We start from the raw sequence: 26,321 nt of genomic DNA on the forward strand, positions 1-26,321 counted from the left end.
GTGGTGAATGTTCCTCAACAATTGACTGAACAAAACAACTATTAAGCACGCATCAGTGAAATAACCTTTGGTGAGTGGCTTAATGATACTGTGTCTAATTTGAAGCTAATTAAGTCATAACAGCGTGATGTACAGGCTTTCGTGCACTTGTTGTTTTCATCGTCTGCCATGCAATGCTGACCAGATTGATATTCACAGAGCAGTCATTCCACGGCTCGCTCCTTCAGTGCTGGCAAAACTCTTCATTGATTTCCAAGAGGCCCAGTAAATGACCTGTAGCCCATCTCTGGAATTGCACTGATTGTAAATTGAGGGCCATAAAGAAGGTGCTGCTTGTTTTTTTTTTTTTCTTCATGGAATGTGAAATGGCAGAAAACAGAGTTTCTCTGTGATGGCAGTCGTTTTGGAGCTCTGTAATTAAAGAGGTGCACTGCAGGATGAGCTAATTAAGTTAATCGTAATGGTTATCAAACATTTACTGTATGCTGTGGAAAAGAAGATTTCTTTAAATTTAGGACACTAATCTTATTGCTTTCTCTTGTTCTTCGTTGAATTGCACATGTAAAAGTTTTTTTTGGGTTGTATGTGTAAGAGTTTTACTATGTTTGAGAACTGTCAGTCAATCAAAAACTTTTTATATTAAATTGAGATGAGCAAACATTAAAATAAACAATAACCCAGCGTTTCTTAAGGTCTTTGCACACTGAAGTTACAAGTTTTCACAAGCGTTTTTTTTTTTCTCTTCGTATTCATATATGAAATATGTGTCACGTAAACAAACCTTGGCACACTGCGTTTGATGCATAATTATTAATCCATTATAAAAAAATGCTAAACATTTTAAGGTCAGTTCAAGCCATGATACTTAGTTCTTCTCTCTTTTCCAAAGCAGAAATTGACAGAGAAATGGGCTACATATTCTGTTCCAATACTGCGTTGAGGAAGGAGAGTCATCATCAAAGACCTGCACTCTGATTAACCCCAAATGCAAAGTTTATTTCAGGAAAGCAGTGAAATTTTGACATTATTTGTATTTAAACAAATCCTGAACAAAGACTGGCAGTACCTATTGACATTATAATAGATTGCGGCCGAAAGCGGACCACGAGACTACAAGCTTTCTATTATAACGTCTATGGGCAGTAGGTCAAATGTATGGACACACACATATGCACACCTAACAGCAGCAAGACAAAGGTGCAACAGTCACTGAATCTAGGATATAGGGGTTTTCAACTGTCCGCCACATTCTCTCTTTATTTTATGTCATAAAGTTAGCTGTACCTCAAGTGACGGCATTCTGTATTTAGCTTTTCACTGTATGGTGGCTCTAAACTGTCAAAACACCTTTCAAAGCAATTTTTCGGATGCGAAAAGCGGATAAAACTGAACTCGGTACGAATTTTTTTATGATGGATGAAAGGTTTGAATACAATGTGTGAATACGATTGACACAATTTGAGGTTGAATTAATTTTTTAACATGAAAATTACAGACGAGAATTTCGGATTCAGTGCGCAATAACCTTTAGAGTGGAATGCTAACATGTTGACATGAATATTGCTATTTTCTATGTTTTCTAAACATTTAAACTGTCCAATATTAAAAAAAATGTGTATATATATATATATATATATATATATATATATATATATATATATATATATATATATATATATATATGTGTGTGTATATATATATGTGTATATGTTTATATATATATATATATATATATAATAAGTTAATTAGGCAACTAGGCAGGTTAGGGTAATTAGGTAAGTTATTGTATAACAATTGTTTGTTCTGTAGACACAAAAATATATAGCTATCGAAAAAATATCTAGCTTAAATGGGCTAATAATTTTGTCCTTGAAATGGTGTTTAAAAAATTTAAAATAGAATATTTTTCTAGCCAAAATAAAACAAATAAGACGTTCTTATAAGGCAACAACACTTGCCTCCATATAACCCATTCATAAAACAATTCAATCTACATCAGTTTTGTGTGACTAAAATCGTGTTAAAACATAACATTACCTGTCTAAAAGAAATACTTCAGCCATGGTGTCGTCCTTCCTCCAGCATGCAAAAGTAACTCCAATATTGATATATATATATATATATATATATATATATATATATATATATATATATATATATATATATATATATATATATATATATATAAATATATATTTTTTTTATTAGGTTGTTTTATTTACTTTATATAATACAGTAATTTGTTATAGTAATAGTGTAAATATATAATTATAATCATAGTAATAGTAATTGTAAGTGAACTTGAAAACTACAATGATTAACTTGAAACTCTTACCTTGTAATTATGTCTGCCAAAGACTACACTTGCACTTATTTAGTGATGTGTGATGTCAAAAATACCTCGGTAGATGATTACTAAATCTACATCATTGCGTAAAGCTCTTATGCAGGTTTTGTCAAATACTGCTAAATGATAATAATACAAACTTTGAAAGCAGGAGGGTCTTAAATGTCTGCATGTCAATATGAAGTTTTCAGCGTCAACTGCTTACATCCACGAGATCCACAGCTCATGAGTCACTGCTGAGCATTTCAGAGCAAATTCACACGATCTGCAGTTTCATAGCACAGCAGTTACAGACGGAGTAAACTCTCCCACAAAACACTGACTCATCAGAACTAAGACATCACGGCTTATGGGACATCAGAGATCCTGAACAAACACTTCAAATACTTTCAGACTTCTTGAGTCAGATTACAGCAAAAATGTTGCTTTCTGTTATTTGTATAGTGCCTGTGAAATCTAAATTGACAATGTTTATTTTGCTAGTGCACATTGCTATTCTATAGGTGAACAGTTAATCCTTGCAAGTTAATCTGCTGAAATTTTTTTATGATAATCTTAAATCAAAGTCTGAACATTTGCTTTTGTATTTGGAGTGGTGGTCCTTCTCTGTTGATGTCAGTTTGACGGCTTCTGCCACGCCCCTCTTACTGTTAGTGTAAGTGAATGATCCACAAAATGAAAGCTCCGCCCCCTACTCAATATTCTTTTTCAATTGGAAGTATATTAACATTCTAAAATAAAGTATGAGTTTATGCGGACTTTAGCACAGAATTTACAGTATGTCAATCTATTTTCTTTTAGGCTGCATTTACACTGCAGATCTTGATTCCGATCAATTCCGATTTTGGGACTGTATCCCTTTTTTTTGATGACCTGCTTACATCATCTTTTAAAAGTGACTCGTATCCGATCGTCTGTATTTACACTGCAAAGGCGCAATGACCAGGAAAAAAAAAAGAGGGCGCTAATTAATTAATTATGTAATCTGTTCGCAGCTTTTGACAAGCTGTTTTACTATAGTTTATGAAAGAAAGGTTCTCTTGTCCATCTTCTTTTGATATAGGCTTTTTAAAAACATTTCGGCATCTTAATGTAATGTCCATGGAGTGATTTATGCACTTGAATTAGCTATGCACTAGTTTTATATCAGTTTATATTGGTTACGTGGCAGACATTGCGTTCTCTCGCTCTCGTTAACATGCTGAAACACCTTTGCTATATGACAATATAAAAGCTTGTTCCACATATGAACAAGGCCTGAATCTGATTTGAGTAAATCGGAATACATGCGATTTGTTCCTGCTTACACATACATTGGCCAAATCCAATCTGTGCCACATGGGACAATAAAAAAAAACTCGGAAATGAGTCACTTGAACAGCGCAGTCTTAGTCTCCAATTTTGTTAAACATTTTTTTAATGTACCTGTTTCTACCTTATATGATCGTTTTTAGTAATTTGATGACATGGTAGATGACATTAACATATGTTCCAATCCATCTTGTGAACATTGTGTTCATATTTCAACTCTTTCCTCTTATTTTGTTACTCTCATCACTTGTGTCAGGGTGTTGTCAGGGTTGGTGATGGGAAATGGGGAAAAAGGAGCGAGGACTCAAATGCAGGGAAATGGGATTTTATTAAATAATAAAAATAAAATAAAATGCAAAATAAACTACCCCGAGGGGGAAAACATTAACAAAACAAATACATACACATACAAACAGGACTGGGCAGACTGGCAAGGATGAGGACTGGAAACACAACAGGACTAGACTTCAAACGACGAAATGTGATGTCGAACTGGCACAGGACAGCAAAAGTGAGGGGTATATAAACTGTAGAAAATTAACACACAAACAGGTGAACACAATTAACTAATAATGGATTAACAAGGAGGGTGGGACAAGACAATAGACGGGAGAGCGCATGACACAGAGAGACAATACAAGCCATGCGCTCACATAACACAACAAGAACATGCAGCCAATGAGAGAACTCATTAACCGCATATTCATGACAACAAACAACACTGAAGCACACGACAAAAGCACGTGACCACAATGTAAACACCGAGCCACGTGCTTTGACAAGAGACGCAAGACACGAGCACACGATAGATAAACACCCTACCGTGCGCTCACACTTAAGCAACGCACATGCTTCATCTCAGCGCCAACCAAAACTGAAACCAACTAGACGGAGGCGCCGAGAATAAAGCAGCGCGCTGCTGACAGAACAAACACAAACACTAGTACAAGAGCGCGCGCGTCTGAGGGACGCAGAGCGTGCGCGGCCACATCAAGTGGCAGCGCGCACACTCTGCGTACACCCACGACGGCGCGCGCGCACACAGAGAAAGAAACAGGACCAGACATGGAGTAGTGTCAGAGCTCTGCCACCAAAACAAGAATTTACAAGACCAAAGTGGCAGAACCCTGACACTAGCCCCCCCCAAAAGGGACGCCACCACCTGGCGTCCCTAAAGGGAACATCCAACAAGGTACAAGACAGACAAGAAACACCACAAGACAACAAAACAGGCAACATCAACAAACACAAGACAGGGAGGTGAACAGGCAAGACATGAAGGGGGGGAGGGAGGGGAGCCAAGTCAGACCCAACACGACAAACAAGGGAGGGATGGGAGGGCAAGACAAGGGAGGATCAGTCCAGGGTGGGACCGGAGGAACTGTCCAGGGTGGGTCCAGCGGGTCGAGAGCCCTAGCAGGGAACCAGGGTGGAGCCGGAGGGTCCGTCCAGGGTGGAGGAAAGGAACACCAGGGAGGAGCAGGAGGGACGACCCAGGGAGGGTCTATGAGGGGAAACAAGACCAGAGGTCTGTGGGGGGCCGGCAGGGCAAGGAGCCGGGCTGGGACCGGCAGGGCTAGACGTCTGGTTGGGGCCGGCAGGGCAAGGAGCAGGGCTGGGGCCGGCAGGGCAAGACGTCTGGTTGGGGCCGGCAGGGCTAGACGTCTGGTAGGTGCCGGCAGGGAAAGGAGCCGGGCTGGGGCCGGCAGGGCTAGACGTCTGGGTGGTGCCGGCAGGGAAAGACGTCTGGTAGGTTCCGGCAGGGCAAGGAGCCGGGCTGGGGCCGGCAGGGCTAGACGTCTGGTAGGTGCCGGCAGGGAAAGACGTCTGGTAGGTGCCGGCAGGGAAAGGTGCCGGGCTGGGGCCGGCTGGGCAAGACGTCTGGGTGGTACCGGCAGGGCAAGGAGCCGGGCTGGGGCCGGCAGGGCTAGACGTCTGGTAGGTTCCGGCAGGGCAAGGAGCCGGGCTGGGGCCGGCAGGGCTAGACGTCTGGTAGGTGCCGGCAGGGAAAGACGTCTGGTAGGTGCCGGCAGGGCAAGGTGCCGGGCTGGAGCCGGCTGGGCAAGACGTCTGGTTGGGGCCGGCAGGGCAAAAAGCAGGGCTGGGGCCGGCAGGGCTAAACGTCTGGTAGGTGCCGGCAGGGAAAGGAGCCGGGGTGGGGCCGGCAGGGCTAGACGTCTGGGTGGTGCCGGCAGGGCAAGACGTCTGGGTGGTGCCGGCAGGGCAAGACGTCTGGGTGGTGCCGGCAGGGCAAGGAGCCTGGCTGGGGCCGGCAGGGAAAGACGTCTGGGTGGTGCCGGCAGGGCAAGGAGCCGGATTGGGACCGGCACTGAGCGGCGCTCAGGGGCTGGAGCCGACACTGGAGGGCGCTCAGGGGCTGGAGCCGACACTGGAGGGCGCTCAGGGGCTGGAGCCGACACTGGAGGGCGCTCAGGGGCTGGAGCCGACACTGGAGGGCGCTCAGGGGCTGGAGCCGACACTGGAGGGCGCTCAGGGGCTGGAGCCGACACTGGAGGGCGCTCAGGGGCTGGAGCCGACACTGGAGGGCGCTCAGGGGCTGGAGCCGACACTGGAGGGCGCTCAGGGGCTGGAGCCGACACTGGAGGGCGCTCAGGGGCTGGAGCCGACACTGGAGGGCGCTCAGGGGCTGGAGCCGACACTGGAGGGCGCTCAGGGGCTGGAGCCGACACTGGAGGGCGCTCAGGGGCTGGAGCCGACACTGGAGGGCGCTCAGGGGCTGGAGCCGACACTGGAGGGCGCTCAGGGGCTGGAGCCGACACTGGAGGGCGCTCAGGGGCTGGAGCCGACACTGGAGGGCGCTCAGGGGCTGGAGCCGACACTGGAGGGCGCTCAGGGGCTGGAGCCGACACTGGAGGGCGCTCAGGGGCTGGAGCCGACACTGGAGGGCGCTCAGGGGCTGGAGCCGACACTGGAGGGCGCTCAGGGGCTGGAGCCGACACTGGAGGGCGCTCAGGGGCTGGAGCAACCCTCGCAGAAGAGGCCTTTCTCTTCCGCCTCCGCTTTTGGGTGCGGGTTAACCCTTGGGGGCTGGACATGGACCAGGAGATGGTGCTGGTGGTGGTGGTGAGAGGGGTCCATTCCCCCTCCAGGATCTCCCTCTCCATCCTCAGACAGGAATAGTCCACCACCTCCCAAAACGTCCATGTCCTGATATCACCCAGCTCCTCCCAATCGAATGGCTCATCCAATCCAGCCAGAAAGATGTGGATGAGGGTGGTCTCACTGAACCCAAGCCCCCGGACTGCCTCAAGAAGATCTTCGGCGTAGATGCCAAAGGGGCGATGGTTCTGCCTGTGAGACAGTCCTCTGGCTGGGGGTTGGTCGATGGGTCCTTCTTGCTGGGAGCAAGCTGGGCGCAGAAATAGTCCCATTTCCGCTGAGTCCTCTTTTTGGTCAGTTCGTACTGTCAGGGTTGGTGATGGGAAATGGGGAAAAAGGAGCGAGGACTCAAATGCAGGGAAATGGGATTTTATTAAATAATAAAAATAAAATAAAATGCAAAATAAACTACCCCGAGGGGGAAAACATTAACAAAACAAATACATACACATACAAACAGGACTGGGCAGACTGGCAAGGATGAGGACTGGAAACACAACAGGACTAGACTTCAAACGACGAAATGTGATGTCGAACTGGCACAGGACAGCAAAAGTGAGGGGTATATAAACTGTAGAAAATTAACACACAAACAGGTGAACACAATTAACTAATAATGGATTAACAAGGAGGGTGGGACAAGACAATAGACGGGAGAGCGCATGACACAGAGAGACAATACAAGCCATGCGCTCACATAACACAACAAGAACATGCAGCCAATGAGAGAACTCATTAACCGCATATTCATGACAACAAACAACACTGAAGCACACGACAAAAGCACGTGACCACAATGTAAACACCGAGCCACGTGCTTTGACAAGAGACGCAAGACACGAGCACACGATAGATAAACACCCTACCGTGCGCTCACACTTAAGCAACGCACATGCTTCATCTCAGCGCCAACCAAAACTGAAACCAACTAGACGGAGGCGCCGAGAATAAAGCAGCGCGCTGCTGACAGAACAAACACAAACACTAGTACAAGAGCGCGCGCGTCTGAGGGACGCAGAGCGTGCGCGGCCACATCAAGTGGCAGCGCGCACACTCTGCGTACACCCACGACGGCGCGCGCGCACACAGAGAAAGAAACAGGACCAGACATGGAGTAGTGTCAGAGCTCTGCCACCAAAACAAGAATTTACAAGACCAAAGTGGCAGAACCCTGACAGGTGTCTGTTGTGTCTAAAAAAAAAAAGAAAAAAAAGTTGGTAAATCAATGTAGAGAAATATAAGGCCCTTAAAAATATTAAAACGTCTTAAATGCTATTTTGCAAAGTATTAAATTGTATATAAGTTTTGATTATGCAATGTATGGTTGTATATTAAAGTTTGCCTAAATGAAATCTGCGAACATCAGGATGCTGTGTAGTTTATGAAATCAATGAAATCCTACTAGATTTGACATCATGCTGCTTTGTTTACTGCAGTAACCAAGACAAAACCATCATTTCTGAACTTCTATAGGTGCCAACCTGTTGAATTAGCTAGATTTTATAGATTTTTACTCAGTCAGTATAAGAATAATGTTTTAGTTTTGGATTCATTTCTTACATTAATATTTAGTAAATATACTGTAAGTTTAAAATCTTGCCAGTGTTTCCGGTTTCAAATGGCTTACAAACAAGAAGGAAAATAGGTTAATTAGATTACACTTTAAGGTGCAGTTTTTGCTATTAACACAACATTAACAGACTTTCAGCTCAATAAATTTCTAATTAGATGATTATCATGAGTTAGTAAGGTAGTAGTTGTGTTAAGGTATTGCTTGGATTTATAAGTACAAATAAACATCTAATATTTTAATAATAAGCAGGTAATAAAGCGTTATTCCAAATTAAAATAATGTGGATAGCAGTTATGACAATAATATCCCATAAAGATGTTTTCAGTCAGTGTTTTTTTTTTTCCTTGGGCTGTTCAAAACAAATGTAACTTGTTGTAAACAATCTGATCAAAGACATTTTTAACTATTTCAGTAAGTGGTTGAAAGTTAACAAAACTCAAAACATGTTTACACCTATTTTTACCATTATCATTAGCAAAATGGAGCCTTCGACTAAAGGAACATGTCAACTAACTCATCAAATTATTATTAGATTTTCAGAACTAATAATCTCTCATGTGATTTAGGTACAAATAATAAGCTCTTTATATATAATAGTAGTTGTAATAGTAGTTCTTTAATTATTAAAAAATAAACATTAGAGAAACACCTAATAAAGTCTTAGCAAAATATTATATTTTAAATGTCTGAATGTCATTTCAGTCTAAGAAACTATTCTTAAAATATACTTTTTGTGCTGTTTGTGCAATTGCTTTTAACCATCTGGTGAGTTTAAGTGGCTGAATAAAGTCAGTTTACCTCGGGTTCACACAGGTGTCCTGGCAGAGTTACTACAGGTGGAAACTCAGTATAATTAAACTATGAACTATAATTACCTGCATCCAATAACAGACAGAACTTCTCTAAATTGTTCTTTTTGTGATTTGTTTGTTCGAAAAAGCATGAGTTCAAAATCCTACTTCTACAAAAAATATATAATAATAAAAAAAAAATCGTAATAGTTGTATTTCCTGTTGAAAACAACAATCTGCTCTCTAGTTACATATAAAGGACAATCATTTTTAATTATGCTGGGTTCCAAGTGCATTTAGTTTGTCTGTTTTTATAATCACTCTTACATTCAAATTTCAATTGTATTACATTAACTTTTTGTGGAATGTAAATTATCTTTAGACCTAAAAGAACCATTAATGTCAAAAAAGACAACCCTGGCTCATTCAAACATTTCACCCTTATATACATTTCTGGAGAGCACCAAATACATCCCAGGAAGTACCTTTTTTTTTTACGAACCCACCAGTCCACCAGAGGCTGCTGTGTACACTTTTTAAGATCTTAAATATCTCTCACGAGTGCCATTCACGCCTACTCTTCTCTCTTAAATCCACCAAAGACTGCTGTCGACTGATTTGACCGATCAAGTGGCCTCCCTAAACACAATTAACAGTGTTTTCCAAAGCACAGATTCACCAGCGCCCACCCACTTCCCTAAACCCAACCGACTGTGTTTTCAAAACCAAAGCAGAAAAATAAAAGCTCTTTTGGCTGATTTTTACCACATTTTCATTCTGTTATTTACTTGTTTATTATATTTTTTGCCTTAATTTTTTTCTTTGTCTTACCTGCTTTCTGGAAGTGTTCTTTGTTGGACTCGTACCCCATCGTCACAGTCAACTCTATCTCTCCTTAAGGCGTTCATATGGAGGCAAGCGGTCAGCTGGTAAGCGCAAAAAGGAACAGCATCATACCATCTCATATCTTTCATTTTAAAGAAGAAATGCAGCCATACCTACCTCTGGCTACATAACTCGCGATCTCCTAAAAATGTGTAGGGGTACGTTTTCAGAATGTGAGCCTATGTTGAATTCATACAGTCATCAATGCTTTTTTGAAAAAGTAAAGAATTGAGTAAAAATTTACAACATTTTAGTTTGTAGCAAGTATTTGCTCCTCAAACACTTAACACTTTTTTTCAAGCAATTAATTTTTTATTTATTTATTTTTGCACAAACTGGGCCTTTAGAGAACTCTAGAGACAAAGCAAGATGTTTAACCTCTGTAAGCTCCATCTTGAATACTACACCCACATCTTATCAATCAATCAACAGCTTTGTCATAAACCAAGTGCAGACCTAGATTTATCACATTCTTCAATAACTCATTGCGCTCTGATATAAATCACGATACCGAAGAAAAGTTGCGACTTTAATAAGTTATATAATTTCAAAACATTGGTACAGTACAGTCTTGTGTAGATATTTTTTTGAAAAAGATTCAGACTGGATTTTATTAATCATGAAGCTCCTCAAAGAGGGATTTTTTGCACAAATACAGTTGACACGGTGAGATCGAAGCATCCTGCCTCTTTTGTTACGCCAAACAGAAAGTTTCTCTTTGGGTTTGAAGTTATTTATTACACACACGCCTGTACAGAACCCACGCTCCTCTTATTCAGTGTAAAATCCATCATTCTACACGCTGAGAGTAATTGGATTTCAGATCTGATTAGCTGTTCACAATGGATCTCCATACCTATGCCAGCAGCCCAAGATTTATTGAGCTTGCAGAGGCACGGCAGAACTGAAAGGCTCCTTTTCTGACAGGCGCTGACATACAGTCAATTACTTTATGAGAAATGCTCGAGGTGGCACTTCCTTGAGGAAGAGAGTCTCGAGGGTTAATTCTCAAAGGACACAGTGCTCTTCCGTCCTAAAAGATGACGAAGGAAAACAGAGGGACTCTTCTTTTTTTTTTTTTAGTCTGCTATGGTTAAAAAAAGCCTCACATTTTTCATCGCTCCCACCCAGTGGTGTAGCAGAGAGTATGATATACAGTAGGACATATAACCACTTCTTTATCAGCCAGCACGTCACTCAGTGGTATTCTGGGAACATCCAGAATAGGGGCCGTGGTTTTCTATTGACATTTTTTCTATTTCTAGTTTGTGTGGTTGTCCATTTTGAAGAATTTTGTTAGAAATCTGAGCACCTGAAGTTAAAAAAACTAATTCAACCCTGAGCAGAAAGATGCGTTATGTCTTAGTAACTGAGACATTTGTGTGTGGGTAACAAACAATATCTAAAAAACTTGAAAAAAATAAAGATGGCTCAGCCAATGTAGGCGTCTTTATTTACAGTGCAAGGTGACCCTAATCCAAATATAAACAGTGCAGCCAAAAACCAACAATAACTTAAATGTAAAGAAAATAAATATGTACAAAAAAATCGCTTTAGCTTTCTGCAAAGTATCCACCCAGTCTGGATAAAACCATCTTAAAGGTGAGTACTAATTAAGAATATTCACTAAACATTACTTCTGGTATTTGCCAGCCTGATCTCCTGAGGAAACGTAAGTACTTTACGTTTTGTCAGTTTAGTGGCTAATTTGTACAAATTTGTACGAGTTTAGTTGTATGAAAATGTACGGTTTTAAAAAGGAGGCGTGACACCTAATTGTAATTGGGTGATGAGCAAATAGTACAAAATTGTATGAATTAAATAGTACAAATTCATGCGAATTAGCCACTAAAGCAAAAAGTTACGAATTGCTGTAAAATTGTGTTGGTACTTGCAAACATATCCGCTTCATTTGTATAACCAAACTCATTAGCACAAAAAAAATTTGTTGTTTTAAAAGGCACCTATTTTACCCCAATTACAAGATTTAAGATAAGCCTTTGGTATCTCCAGAATGTGTCTAAAATTTCAGCTCCAAATACCAATCAGATAATTTAGTATAGCCTTCAGAGTCTGCCTGTTTTGGTGTCTGAATTTATTGTACTGTAGCTGATTTGTAGCATGTGGCTTTCAATGCAAACAAGTTGCTTCCCCCGCCCATCGTTCCTGCTTGTGTGTCTGCTTCTCATCATGCTTTACATCAGATAAACAGCAGTCAGTGATAGGGACACACTTGGATGAAGCTGAAATACAGCTCATTAGTCCAAAATAGCAAGAATGTTTATTTCCTGTATTTGTGGTGGAGTTTATTCAAGCCTTTCTGAAATGATGAGTCTCACACAGATTTTGATTGCAGTACACACACACACACACACACACACACACACACACACACACACACACACACACACACACATTAGCGTTTACTGACACTATGGGCTGTGGTTATTATACTGGTTATGAATTATAGCGATTTTACTGTAATTATTGCAAACATACTTTTAAAATTTTTAATCTATAAAATTTACTTTTAAAAAATCACAGAGTTGTAACAAATATATTAATCCCAGTTTATTTGCAAAAAAAAATGTTCTGTGGACATGTGTATACTTATTGTTGAAGCATGGTGCCTGTCATTCAATTCGATGGGTAGGAAAATGGTGGGGCTCAGAATCAGAGATTTGGGTCCTATTTTAACTTAAGGAAATTTTAAAAAAAGAGACTTGTGTTTATATAACTCTAATATGACAGTGGACACACTATACATACAGACAGTCCTGTCCAAACAGCTTACAAAAGATGATTTTCATCATAGGTGCCTTTTAAATATTCACATGTCTTTTTATCCAATTACAATTCCAGTTACAAATTTGATTAAAATCATGGATTCATGTAGCTTTTTTTTTTTTTTTGCGAATAATTTTACTATTTTACTTATTGTAAGAAAAAAAATGGCTTTTACTTTATAATGTGGGCATTTCAAACGAGTTTATAGAATATGATTTATGCAGAAAAATTGTTGATGCATTTAATAAATGGGAGTGACAGTTATTATGACAGATAATTACCTGAAAAAAATATTGTAACTTTAAATATGTACACGGTAAAGGTAGATCAACATCTGTAAGGTGTCAATAATAACGATACAGAGATCATCAATCTCTTTAAACAAAACTAATTTTGATATGATCAAATCTGAGCTTTCAAGTAAAGGAATTAACCATCATTATTCAAGTACATACTGCATCATTACAAATAGTAAAGCTAAATGACTACATTACGCCCTATGGCAAAAACTATTTTAGATGAGGTGCTAGTGGCTGAGATGCATAAGAAAAGAAACCAAAAAGCCACTCTGGTGACATTCTTACATCCTTTTTATTTACAATCTTCTCACTGCTGCTATACAGCACTCATTTTCGCGTATGTTGTTATTCTGACCTGAAGTGACAACGTGAATGCATGGAGTGCACTTGTGCATCCCTCGTGCAAGGCGTGTGTCTCCATTGGAAATTACAAACTTAGCCCCTTAGCTTAATGGCATTTCTTTCAAGGCATGCACTCAGCGGCCACATTTTAATAAAACTATAGCGCTTCAAAAGGAAACTTCATATTGAATCATTTTTTTATTTTTTATTTTAGCGTTATTGACAATGATCTTTGGTCAATAAATACAGATTCCGATTGTATCGACCAGCCCTAGGTCCAACACAATTCCTTTATTTTTTCCCAACACACAGTGATTAAGTTAACTTAATTGTTTTTGCCCATTTAAGTAGTTTAAACAAGCAGCAAAATATTTTGTTTTTAAATGTATATCGAATACTGAAGGAGACTAACAACTATGGGTGGCTAATAAAAACCTCATAAAAATGTCTCGTATGCATGATTAGTCTGATATGTGATATTATAACACATAGTTTTCATCCCTTTCTTTAAAAATCGGGGGCACCATTTAATAGTATTCCCGCTTCTTCAAGCACCACTGCTCACACCCGATGTGGACCCGACATGGCTGGCATGTGTTGTCCGTTTTAATGTATCTGTGTGTCTGTATCTGTCACGCAGCTGGGAGCCATGGGACTGTGTGTTTGCGAACGCTTTCGGGCAGAGTTATTTTCACACTCTGCTGGAGTGGCAGTTTGACAATGATGACACAACAGCCATCAATCCAATGCTTTTTCCTTTTTAAGCACCAACCCACGCTGTCAAAACTCTCCAGTCTCTGGGCCGAACTTCACAACCTTTCCCCCGGTGTTACCGAGCGAGGTACAGCAAGTCCAGAGCAAGAGTCAAGGGCTCGGCATTAATAGGATTACCAAATTTGTATTGCAGTAAATCCCTTATCTCAGCTACCCACATGTGATTGCTTTTTTATGCGCCTGTTTACACCCTGACGGTCACAAGCTGCATTATTCTAATTCACATCATTACCTGCTAATCTCTGCTCTCGGCCCGTCGGCACTGGAGCGACAGACCCTGCCAATACGCAAGAGCCCATTAAACACAGCGCTTGTGTTTACACAATAGCTGCAGGTTACAGACAGTGAAAAAGGGCTGAATCTCTTTCTCTCAACTGTGATTTACTCATGTTGGGTGATTTGGGTGACATGCTTATTTTTTCTTTGCATGTACAGTTGAAGTCAGAATGATTAGCCTCCCTGTATATTTTTTCCACAATTTCTGTTAAACGGAAATTATTTTAATTAATTGTTTTTTTCCAGCACATTTCTAAACATAATAGTTTTAATAACTCATTTGTAATAACTGATTTATTTTATCTATGCCATGATGACGGTACAAATTATTTTACTAGATATTCTCAAGATGCTAGTATTCATGTTAAAGTGACATTTAAAGGCTTAACTAGGTTAATTGGGGTAATAAGGCAAGTCATTGCAGTGCTTCCCACAGGTTTGAAATATACTTGCGGTAGTAGCCGAATTAAAACACACCATTTACCCAAATCACATAAATAGTTAACTATATGTGACAAACAAAACATAATTTAATTTAACAATAAATTTATTTATTATACACTGCACACCGTTTTCTTTTCAATGGGTTAAATAAAAAAAAGATATCCACAATTTCTTTCACAATTTTTAGTTCATGTTAACTTACAGTGCATTAACTGATGTTAAAAGCATGAATTTTAATTTTAATAATGCATTAGTACCATACCTGTCAGCATTGAGATATGAAAAAAAGATATGCCTACCATAATACCAAAAGAAAAAATCCCCAAATATCTAAATATGTTCATTTGGGGCTGTTTCTTTGTATTAAATTGTCAGTAATATGTGTTATTATTATTATTTACAAAAGAAAAATAAATAGTCTACATTTGCAGCAAATAAATTAGTAAACAGTTCAGCTTATTAAAATTAATAGCTTTTATAATGAAATAGAATCAAGCTTTCAAATCTCATTAGCAGTTTCTTCACTGTATAACTTACACATTCTGATTAAAGAGCAAGGAATGAATCTTTTATTTATTTATTTAGATTTTTTTTCATTTGATTACATTAAATGAAAGGTGTCACATTAAAATGCACACATCTAACATTATAATGAAGGCATTCGACTGCTTTCCTAATTTTTTTATGCTTTAGGACGAAATTTGTTGTGTTTGGGAAAAAAACCCACCAAGATCAACATTTTAGATGTTATTATAATTAGCATTAATTATGTGTATATGTCTGTTCAAACATGCACCCAAAACACAGACTTTCGCTCCGCTTCAAATCATGTGTACAAAATCCGTTTGGGAAACAGCGTTTATTTATCACTATGGAGCGCGTCAGCTGACAATCATGCACAGCTATATGACTGTTTTGAAGATTGCATATGAAGGAAAAACGGCACTTGTAATGAAAAGTAAAGGGAATCCTGATGTTTATATATTTATTTCAAAAGCTGCGTTTCAATTCGCATACTTATACTACATCCTAAAAGTATGTACTTTTTTTGTGAAGGAAAAGTTTATACTTTCGAGTGCGCAGCAGAAGCAAGTGGTGCTCGCTGCAGAGCCATTTGAGGAGAGCTGAGCTCCAGCGAGGGGGAGCTTAAGCTTGACCTCCACCTTTTTTGCACTTCTTCTACGAGTGATGTCACTGGGGGTAGGGTTAGGGGTGGGGTTGGTGTACGCATTAAAACAGCTTACAGGAGGAGGAGCGACAGCTCATGCTCCCCCTTGCTGGAGCTCAGCTCTCCGCAAATGGCTCTGCAGCGAGCACCCTCTCAACAGAAGAGTATGCAAGCTTTGGGACGTACTACTTCCTCTTTAAAAGATCGTTGTGTTGCTTAGTTATGCCCCCTGTCAATCATCCACACCCCATCCACATTTCTGTTGTATTTCATTATTGGAGAAGCAGCAGCAGGTTAATCTCCCATCCACGAGTCTTTCAAGCAGATAAATCTCCTCAGGTCTTTGGGTAATTATGCATTCAGACGTTCAAATGCATCTTTATATAAGTTCAGTATTGTTGTTGCAGATGAAATATAACACAGATAATATGATTTAAATCTTTTCCAGTGGGCTAGATATTGATAGTCATTCAAACATCTTTACAGAAGACTCTCTATATGGCTGTTGGTCTCCCGCATCCATCATGTTTGTAGTTTATTTATACTTTTTACACACGTTTGTAGTTCCTATTCGGATTCCCGTCCAACGCGCAATGTATTGTGGACAATATTATCGGTTAGAGTATGGATGGTTCTACACTTAAATTTTTAACCGGAAATAGCAAACCATCCAGGAACCTTTAGCATACTCTTTTCAGCCTACCATGGTTTGGGACATACTAATTCTATTGTCAAATACTATTTAGGATGCATGGTATGCGGATTGGGACGCAGCATTTTTATTATACCTTTTATTAAATCCTGTTTTATACATCTTTCCACCTGGGGGTTGTTTTGTTTTGTACTAGGCCTGTCTTTCTGTGTGCCTTAATCTTCTCCCTCGGCTGCGTCAGACAACAGAAAGACTTAAAGGAAGAAGATCTCACGTAGCGTTTGTGAGAAATACTACAGTAAGAACTTTACCAATGAGTATTTATTGTGCAGTTGCATTGATTAGTCACACTAAATATCGTTACAAAGTTCACGCGCACACACACACACACACACACACACACACCGAAGAACACACTCGCGCACACACACACTGACAGACAGAGCGCCTTTAACGTTAGCTTCCCACTCTTTTCCCACTGTATTTGCACGCATATGTGACAGAATGCAGCTTAATCTCCACTGCTGTATGGATATCTGTTATGTTAATGTACAAAATAAACCTGATTTAACGTCCACAAACCGTGATTGAAGCGTCTTCCTTTATAATTGTTCTGACATGCGGCTGTGCTGATGAAGTAAAGCTGAAGTAAATCGCTGTACTTCATTACACACGTGCACTGTTTTAAAACATTTTAAACATGTGAAACTTACTCTTGATAACATTTGATGATGATTGATGATCCTAGCAAACTGAACAGAGCTTTTATTCCCGGTTGCTTTGCGCGCGTCTGATCTTGTTGACATGATTATACACATGACTACCGGGACATGTTAACAGGAGGGTTGACAAATATGATTAGTACATGTTGAATTAATAACTATGCTGTACTGTATTGCCATTTCATGTTTATAAATACACTAACTAATAAAACCCTATGACCCAAGAAACCTATACTATGTTTATTAATTTTGCATTTTACACTTAAAATACACACCCAAAATGCCATTTGCTGTTTGTTCAAACTGCTTATTTAAAATGACCTGGAACAACACAGTTGAGTTTTTTTTTTTTTTTTTTTTTTGCGACAGATTAATTGTTTTATGTTCAATCCACTTACATTTGTAAAGATTAATACATTTCAATCTTTAGTTAAAATGAAGATTCTAAGTTAAAGGTTAATAACTTAATTCCTTCATCCTTAATTCCTCAACACAAATCTAATAACCCAGCATTTTTGCAGTGTAAGTTGTATTAACTCACTTAAAAATATACTTAATAATTGGCAAATATTATAACACGCCCAATGTTTAAAATCCAAACCTCTGACCTGAGCTTGTTTGAATTCATGAAAAGCTCCTAAATGAATATGCATTAGTGCTGCAGTGAGTAATTGAGAGCGAGTCCAGTAAAGGCCCAGCGGATTCTGCCCACCTGCTTCTCCTGCGAACAAAACTCATTAAGACACCACATTCAAATGAATTTCCATCTCTATAACGAGTCAGACACATCAGCCCGATTGCTTGACGGTCTGCTCCAAAACAATACAACATAATCCAATCTGCTGGGAAACTCATGTGTGTGTGTGTTTGGAGGCCGAGTTGTAAATCTCTGCAGGCCGAGCTGAAGACCTGCGGTTTGATCAGGGCTGAGCAGAGGTGTAATCCTCCTTCCTTAGAGACGCCCCTGCATTGTTGTTTAATTAATACGTGTGAATGGTGTGTGCAGGTACGCTAGATAAGGGTGGGGAAACAGAGTCCCGTGAGGAGAGTGAACAATAGAGCTGTGTGTTTACAGGTGCAGACTCTGCCGAGTGATGAATTAGGAGAGAGAAAGAGAGAGAGGCTTTGAAAGAGCAGGAGAGTGATACTGTATCAGGAGAGGACAGGAGTATTTGTGAAACCCCATTCTGCCTGAGTCAATGAAGGTAAACAGGCTTAGTGTGACACTGCGCTCAATGGGCAGGGGTAGCAGAGGTCTTGTACTTGGTGGATGTGACTGTGATAAAATTAATCAATTTGATGATGATTCTGACCCATGATTCTGAACATTGGTATACATGTTTGCAATATGGAACAATGACAGTCCTATTTCTCATGTATTTAAGCAGATTGTATAGTTAGTTGGTTTAAAAAATTGAGATGAAAGAGAAAAGCACATGCATGTGTATGAAAATGCACACAAACAAAGTAAATAAAGTAATAATAATAACAATATAACAATAATAACAGTATACCACCTACTATTATAATAATAGTATTAACAACATATTAATATTTATTATTATTATTATTATTATTATTAGTAGTAGTAGTAGTAATAGTAGTAGTATTATTATTGTTATTAATATTATTAAAATGTATATTGTTAAAATATCTTGTTAAAATATAAAAATATATATTTTATTTGAAATTGTCAGTGTTTAAAAATGATTACCCTGTATGTTTTTAATAAATAAAAAAAACTTCATATTTATTTTTATAAATCAAAAATATTTTGTTATATTCAATATTAAATATTTGAATATTTACTTAAATTAATACACATTTTTATTATTATTATGATTATTATATCCTGTTAAAAACAAATATTTTAAATGGTCAGTAAATGGTCAGTTTAAAACACATTACCCTCTAAGTTTTTAAAAAATGAATAAAAAAACTTATTTTGATTTTTATAAATTAAGAATATTTAATGTATATTATGTTTATTATTACATATTTTAATATTATAAGTTACTAAATATTTTATTATTATTATTATAGTAAAATATTTTAAACGCATTTTAATTTTAAATAAATAGTGTTTAAAACTGATACAATGATGAAAGTTTTTAATAAATGAAGTAAAACATTTACTTTTATAAATTAAAAATATTTATTGTGTATTATATTAAATATTTTAATATTTTATTTAAATTAATATTTATTTTAATAAATATTTTATATAATATATTTAATATAATATAATAATATTTATAATAATATTTTAATAATATTTTATTTATATTAATTTATATTTTTATTATTATTATTATTATTATTATTATTATTATTACTACTATTATTATTATTATTATTATTATTATTATTATTTGTTAAAAATATAAAAATATGTATTGTATTTTAAATTGTCAGTGTTTAAAACTTATTAACCTGTACGTTTTTAATAAATGAAATAAAAAAACATTCATGTTTATTTTTATAAATTAAAAATATTTTGTTATTTAAATATTAAATATTTAATATGAAATATTTTAATATTTTATTTAAATTAATAACTATTATTTATTATTATTATTATTATTATTATATCTTGTTAAAAATATAAAATTATATTTTATTTTAAATTTTCACTGTTTAAAACCAATTATCTTGTAATATTTGAATAAAGTAAAGTAAAATATATAACATATTTTAAATGACTTTAGTTTTATGATTCAACCACAAATGATTGACAAAATAGATATAGAGAGTCTGCTACAGTATATAGCTTTCAATAAAAAGCTGTTTTTTTTTTTTTTTACACAAACACAATTGTGATGCAACTGTTTACTGAATATAAGCACCAGGTTTTTCAAACCTCCATGCACTTTTACCTTGTTTATCAGTGTTGAGAATGGAGGAATCCAGCAGCAGTGGCACATCAGGTCATCTCAGCCAGACACTCAGCACTAATTTGATTTCAGCGATGAGAAATTAATAAACACGTTGAAGGGTACATTAAATGTCAATTATAAGCAAATTAAGAAGTGCAGACTGGCACTGACGCTTGCTAGAGTCGAGGACAGAATGCCAGCGTCGGGTAATTTGTACCTTCAGTAATGACTTGGAAACCTACATGATAAAAAGTGTTGCAGAGAATTTGATGAGCAAAGCTGTACAGCTCGCATTGTTTTTTTCCTGTCAAAATGTCTGCTGAATGTAGTGGCAGGTGCCATAGGTTGTGAGCTATGATTACCGTCATGCTGTCTGCTACTGGAGCAAAACATTCTGCTGGTTTGTCCACAGGCAGGCAGGAATTTTGTCATTAGCCTTGTTTCCTTCCACAGTTTATTCTATAGCTGAAGAGATTGCATTAACATACATTTAAACAATAGGTTAAATAACAATAAATTAATAAATAAATAAATAAATTAGGGTTACTACTACTACTAATAATAAAATATGTATAATAAATATTATAGCCTATAATTTAGTCACACTTTACAATATTGTTATATCAATTAATGTATCTACTGCTAATAATGAACACTATTAGTACTGAATATAATGAACAATTAAAGTCAGAATTATCAGCCCCCTTCTTTAGTTTCCCCCCCAATTTCTATTAAACGAAGAACATTTTATCAACACATTTCCATAATAGTTATAATGACTTATTTCTATTAACTGATTTATTTTATATTTGCCATGATGACAGTAAATAATATTCTACTAGATATTTTTCAAGACAAAAGACAAGTGACATGTGACAAGTGACATAAAGGCTTAACTAGGTTAGTTAGGTTAACTAGGCAGGTTAGGGTATTAAGCAAGTTATTGTAAAATGCTTGCTGAAATAAAAAAAAATAAGACTTTCTCCAGAAAAAAAAATAAATTAAAAAAAGATAAACTTAATTTGGGAAATATTTAAAAAAGAAAAAATCAAAGGGGGGCTAACAATTCTGACTTAAACTTTATGTTAAAGTTCAACATTTACTAATATGTTAGTAAAATCAAAAATTATGCTTTTTAGTTAATGTACTGTGGTTTAACAAACTGACAACGAATGACTATTTTAATTTACTAATGTTAACACAGATTAATAAATACTATAATAAATGTACTGTTCATTAAATGTTCAATTTAGTGAATATATTTATTATCATCAACTAATACAACTTGCTGTAAATGATTCAGTGATTTGCTTTTAGGACTTGTAAATTCATATTTAAGTAAAATGTAATTTTGTTTTAATTCTATAGCATTTTCTTCCAAATGAAACATAAAGTAATTATTTGTATATATAATATACACTACCGGTCAAAAGTTTGGGGTGAGTAGGACTCTCCTGCTCTCCAAGGCTGCATTTATTTAATCAAAAATACAGTTCAAATTGTACATATTGTGAAATGTTAATGCACTATAAAATAACTGTTCAAAAGTAGTTTATAGTTTAACTTTATAATTTATTCCACTGATTTTTAAAGAGGAATTTTCAACTTCATTGCTGAAGTCTTCAGTCACATGATCCTTCTGAAATCGTATTCAAATAATCAAATATTGTTATTATTAATGGTAATGGTAATAAAATCAATAATGACTGGAGTAATCATTTAATTTGAAACTACATACAATAAGCAGTGATTTAAAATTTGTATAAATATTCAACACTGTATCATTTTTTTTACATTTAATAAAATGAGAACTTAGAGAACAGAATAATTTTCTTAAAAAAAATTAAATAAATAAATAATAACTGACCCCAAACATTTGACCGATAGATTGTCAAAATAACAAAAAGAAGGCATGTTTTTGTTTAAGTTAAACCCACCTTTTAAATATAATAAAATGTAATATAATTTTAAATACCTTTAAATATATAGCATATGTACTATATAACTCATTTTTTAATTAATAAAAACTATACAAATATATATATATATATATATATATATATATATATATATATATATATATATATATATATATATATATATATATATATATATATATATATATTTAGCATTTAACACGTCATGTTTTTTTTTTACTACCGTATATTTATATATACCGTATACCGTGATGGCAGCTTAAAGACGCCTTATTCTTATGTGAAGAATGAAGTCACATGTATTGCTCAGGAGTGAGTTTTTCACAAACTTCAACATTGTAAAAATCTTGATGGTATTGTGGGTTGTATGCTTCAAACTGAGCTTTTGATTTAAGTCAGGTGATTGACTTGGCCATTCTACAGCTTGATTTTCTTTCTCTGAAAGCATTTGAGAGCATCCTTGGCTGCGTTTTGGATCATTGTTTTGCTGAAATGTCCACTCTGGTTTCATCTTCATCATCCTGCTACTGTAGATGCTGGACTGAAGCAGCTAATTTAAATTTACACTGATGAAGGGCAGAGGGTTGCTGAAGTACTACGGAGAGATTTTAGCTGCTGTCTGGGCTTTCACTGCCTTTCTAAACATCCCTTTCTTCATGTGTTCAATACTTTTTCCCTGCTTCATTTCATTACACAACTTCATTTGTATTTTATTTTTAATTTCATTTGTAATTATCATTGTTTTATTTGCATATATGGATTTCTTTGGTTGTTATCAACATCTGGTGAAAATTTCATGTAAACGGCACATTTAGAAATTTGTTGTATGAGAAAAACTGTGACTTGTTCAATACTTATTTCGCCCACTGTTTATATAATAAAACTTTCTCCAGAAAAAAAAAAAAACATTAAAATAGGAAATACTTTGAAAACTGTCCTTTTGTTCTGTTAAACATCACAAATGATAAATAAATAAATAAATAAATAAATAAATAAATTGATTGATGATAAATACATAAATTAATTAATTAATTGCACAATTTGCTACTGAACAAAGTACAGAACAAATGTACAACAAATCGATTTGACTTTTGGCTAGTTGACCATGTTCTTGATTATATAGTGCTAACTTTAAAAACTCTTCTTGCATGTTCTGGTCTAGTTTGTTACAGCATGTAGGAGAAATGTTCACAACCAATTACAGCTAGACAATACACACTATATGAGGAGATGCACAAAACTCAACAGCCCACAAAAAAACAGTCTGCGACAATGTCAAGAGTTTTCAACTATTTACTTCTTTCACATATTCATTCAGTTCCATTTCATAAGGAAGAACATAAAGAATTCTTTACATGTTAGTGTTTGCTCTTTTAACATGCTGAGATGCCATTAAATCTGTATCAAGGAAAGCTAGCATTAAGAAAGACTGAAAAACATAACTGTAAAAAAAAAAATCTTGGTTGCCTTAAATTTTAAAGCTGAATCAAATTAACCTCATGAGTCCATTGAACTTATTATGTTAAACTAACTTAAAGGTTCAGGACACCCCGGAGAACTTTTTTTTTTTTGTATTAACAGATGTGTGTGTGTTGAGCATCAGTTAAGACAATGTTAGCACCTGTCAGCTTTAATTGTGGGGAAAACTGGATCATTTTGAGCTTTTGTCAGCTAATTTCAGCTTCCGGGTTTAAAATGATTTTTGGGGCGGGATCAAAATCAGCGACGTAGCGCAGAACTGCAAGTGCAATGATGACGCGTCGGTTTCTCATTATTATTCATAGCGAAGTTTTCTTATCCTATGAGAAGAGCCGGCTGCTTAATTATTCATGAGACCTGCCAGTGTCAAGACCGAGCTGAAAGACACGGAAACCACGGCACAGTATTTAGCCGTTCATGAAGGCTCATATGCGTTTGTTTCCATGATCCACGGGGTTTGTTGCATGTTTTCCCCCGCGATCTTGTCAGGGCCGATCATACAGCAAAGCTGTGTGCGTGCTGCTAGCATTTTTGTCGGGAGAGCAGCACAAGAATTAGAGAATGGCGGACGCTGTCTTTCATCAGGAGTTCGTTCACATTCAGATACATCGCCGTGCTCCTGTGTTGCCTAAATCCTCCAGATTACCAGCAGGGTTAATGGTTAAAATAGACGGGTCAGGAGACCTGCTGCACTGAGTCTGCTGGATACAGGGATTGAGGGAGAAGTCCTCATTTATAGTGTTTACATGAACACGATTATCTTTATAATGATATAAATTGTTGTTGTCTGTATATGAAATTACAAATAACAAATGTAGCAGGGCATTAAATCACTGTTCATTTCTTTGCATTTTAACTTTGTAAACTATAAACTCATGCGTCTCCTCTTTGTGTCTCATTTTGTGAGCTAACTGACAACAGCAGTTATTCGCTCCCCTTCTTCCCTGCTGGCCACGCCCACTCCTGCCTGATGCTCGCGGAGCTCCACGCCCATTAATCATGCTTCTTTTGAAAAAATTCTGAAGTAGACTCTAACCGAAAGAGGGGGGTGTCATGGCCCTTTAAAGCAGCTTTTGTAACTTATAACAATTAAGTTAGAACATTATTAAATTAGTTTAATAAGTTACAATTACCTAAAACATGCTGACAGGACTAATTGATCATATACTTTGTCACAGTGTAAATAAATAAATAAATACAGAAATAAATAAACTGTGCCAAAAGCTTCTGTGGATTTTGCTTGGGATAGCAGGAAAACACTGTACAACATTTTACACAATACACATCTTACTTTCTATTCAACATTTTTTCCCCTCTTTATTCCCAGAGAAGAGGCCATTAAAACAGAAGGCATTCTGGGTACTTTTATTATTATTTCATACGAAGTGGCGCTTTTCATCTCTAGCTCCATCTATCACTGTGTTAAGAAGGAAAGGGGAGGTTTCTTTGCATTGATTTGAATAAGCAGGATCAAAATAGACTGCTTGAGAGGTTTGAGCAGAGTTCAGAGTCTCTGTCGGAGCGTAATCTACAGAAACATGAGAGATGAGTCATTCTCTACAATCATTCATTAAGCCTTTCTGCCCAAACATCATGCTTTTAACTCAATCTACAGTCTCTGGCAGTGTTGGGCTCATTACTCTGATACATAAATACACATTACTGTTTACAAAAGTAATGTTATTAGCCTACTTATTTCAACTTGTTAGAGTTTTTAGGAAAACCACAGTGTCTTAAAGCTTAACAACTGTATCTATTTAAAGAAAATAGTTTTAAATGTCTATAAGAAAGTAATTAATAAAGTAACATCCAAAATTACTTACAAAATCTCAAATTTAATTCATTGTCATATGTAGCTTGATGCTAATGTAGCTTAACGGTTAGCTTCTTAATGTTAGCCTACTTCTAATTGAACTCTACTTCATTTTATGACCCAAAATCTACATTAGATTGCAAGGGAGTAAAATAAAAGTCAAGTATTTATTTTATAAACTGTCATGTATCTTGATGCTAAGCTGTATGTAATTATACACAGTGCAGTAATTAGCGCCTATAAAATGTTACAAAATACCTTTTTTTGCCTTGTTTTTATTTATTTATAATGATTATTGAACCAAATCCACTTTAAATCACTATATTAAGTTTTTATTTTGTATTCTTTCACAGTTGGCTTTGAGTAAAAGCATAGTAGCTATAGCTTCATGCTAAGTGTAGCTAAGGGACCTATCTAGTGCAGTCAGCAATGTTTAAAAAGCTACAAATAATGTGTTTCTGCCTAAATATATGACGAAATTGACATTACATCACAATGTAAGGTTATTTCCAACATGCAATAATTGTTTACAGTAAGCTTTGAGTGTTTTCATTATATAAATTAGCTTGTAGCCCGATGCTATTTAGCATTGGTTGCAGTACTAATGTTTTATAACAAGTATTTAAAAAAGTTTATACATTATTTTAACAAATGTTTTGTTTTGTTCTCCTCAAGTTTTTTTTTTTTTTTGTATTTATTTTTCTATGGCCTAATCTGATGCGAGT

General features: G+C 36.7%; 2 protein-coding genes across 28 annotated transcripts in view; one reads left to right on the forward strand and one right to left on the reverse strand.

The window, feature by feature from the left end:
• The window catches only part of LOC147833032 (uncharacterized), a 248,845-nt gene that overhangs the window by 126,258 nt on the left and 96,266 nt on the right, over positions 1 to 26,321 (forward strand). For 5 of the 27 annotated variants that reach the window (XR_015513133.1, XR_015513137.1, XR_015513134.1 and 2 more), the window contains exon 4: positions 18,567 to 18,696. The exons of the other annotated variants lie outside the window; for them this stretch is intronic. The gene's annotated coding sequence lies outside the window, so the exon portion shown is untranslated. The remainder of the gene's footprint in view (positions 1 to 18,566; positions 18,697 to 26,321) is intronic. 27 annotated transcript variants of the gene reach the window in all.
• On the reverse strand, positions 3,970 to 9,310 carry LOC147839945 (uncharacterized). The gene is made up of 2 exons (XM_087290177.1): positions 5,538 to 9,310; positions 3,970 to 5,485 (listed from the first exon to the last, which is right to left on the reverse strand). The coding sequence occupies exons 1-2, from the start codon at positions 7,048 to 7,050 to the stop codon at positions 5,451 to 5,453; spliced, it is 1,548 nt and encodes a 515-aa protein (XP_087146303.1). The 5' UTR covers positions 7,051 to 9,310; the 3' UTR covers positions 3,970 to 5,450.

The sequence above is a fragment of the Danio rerio genome, chromosome 17 (genome assembly GCF_052040795.2).
Source record: "Danio rerio strain M-AB ecotype USA chromosome 17, GRCz13ab, whole genome shotgun sequence".
Lineage (NCBI taxonomy): Eukaryota > Metazoa > Chordata > Actinopteri > Cypriniformes > Danionidae > Danio > Danio rerio.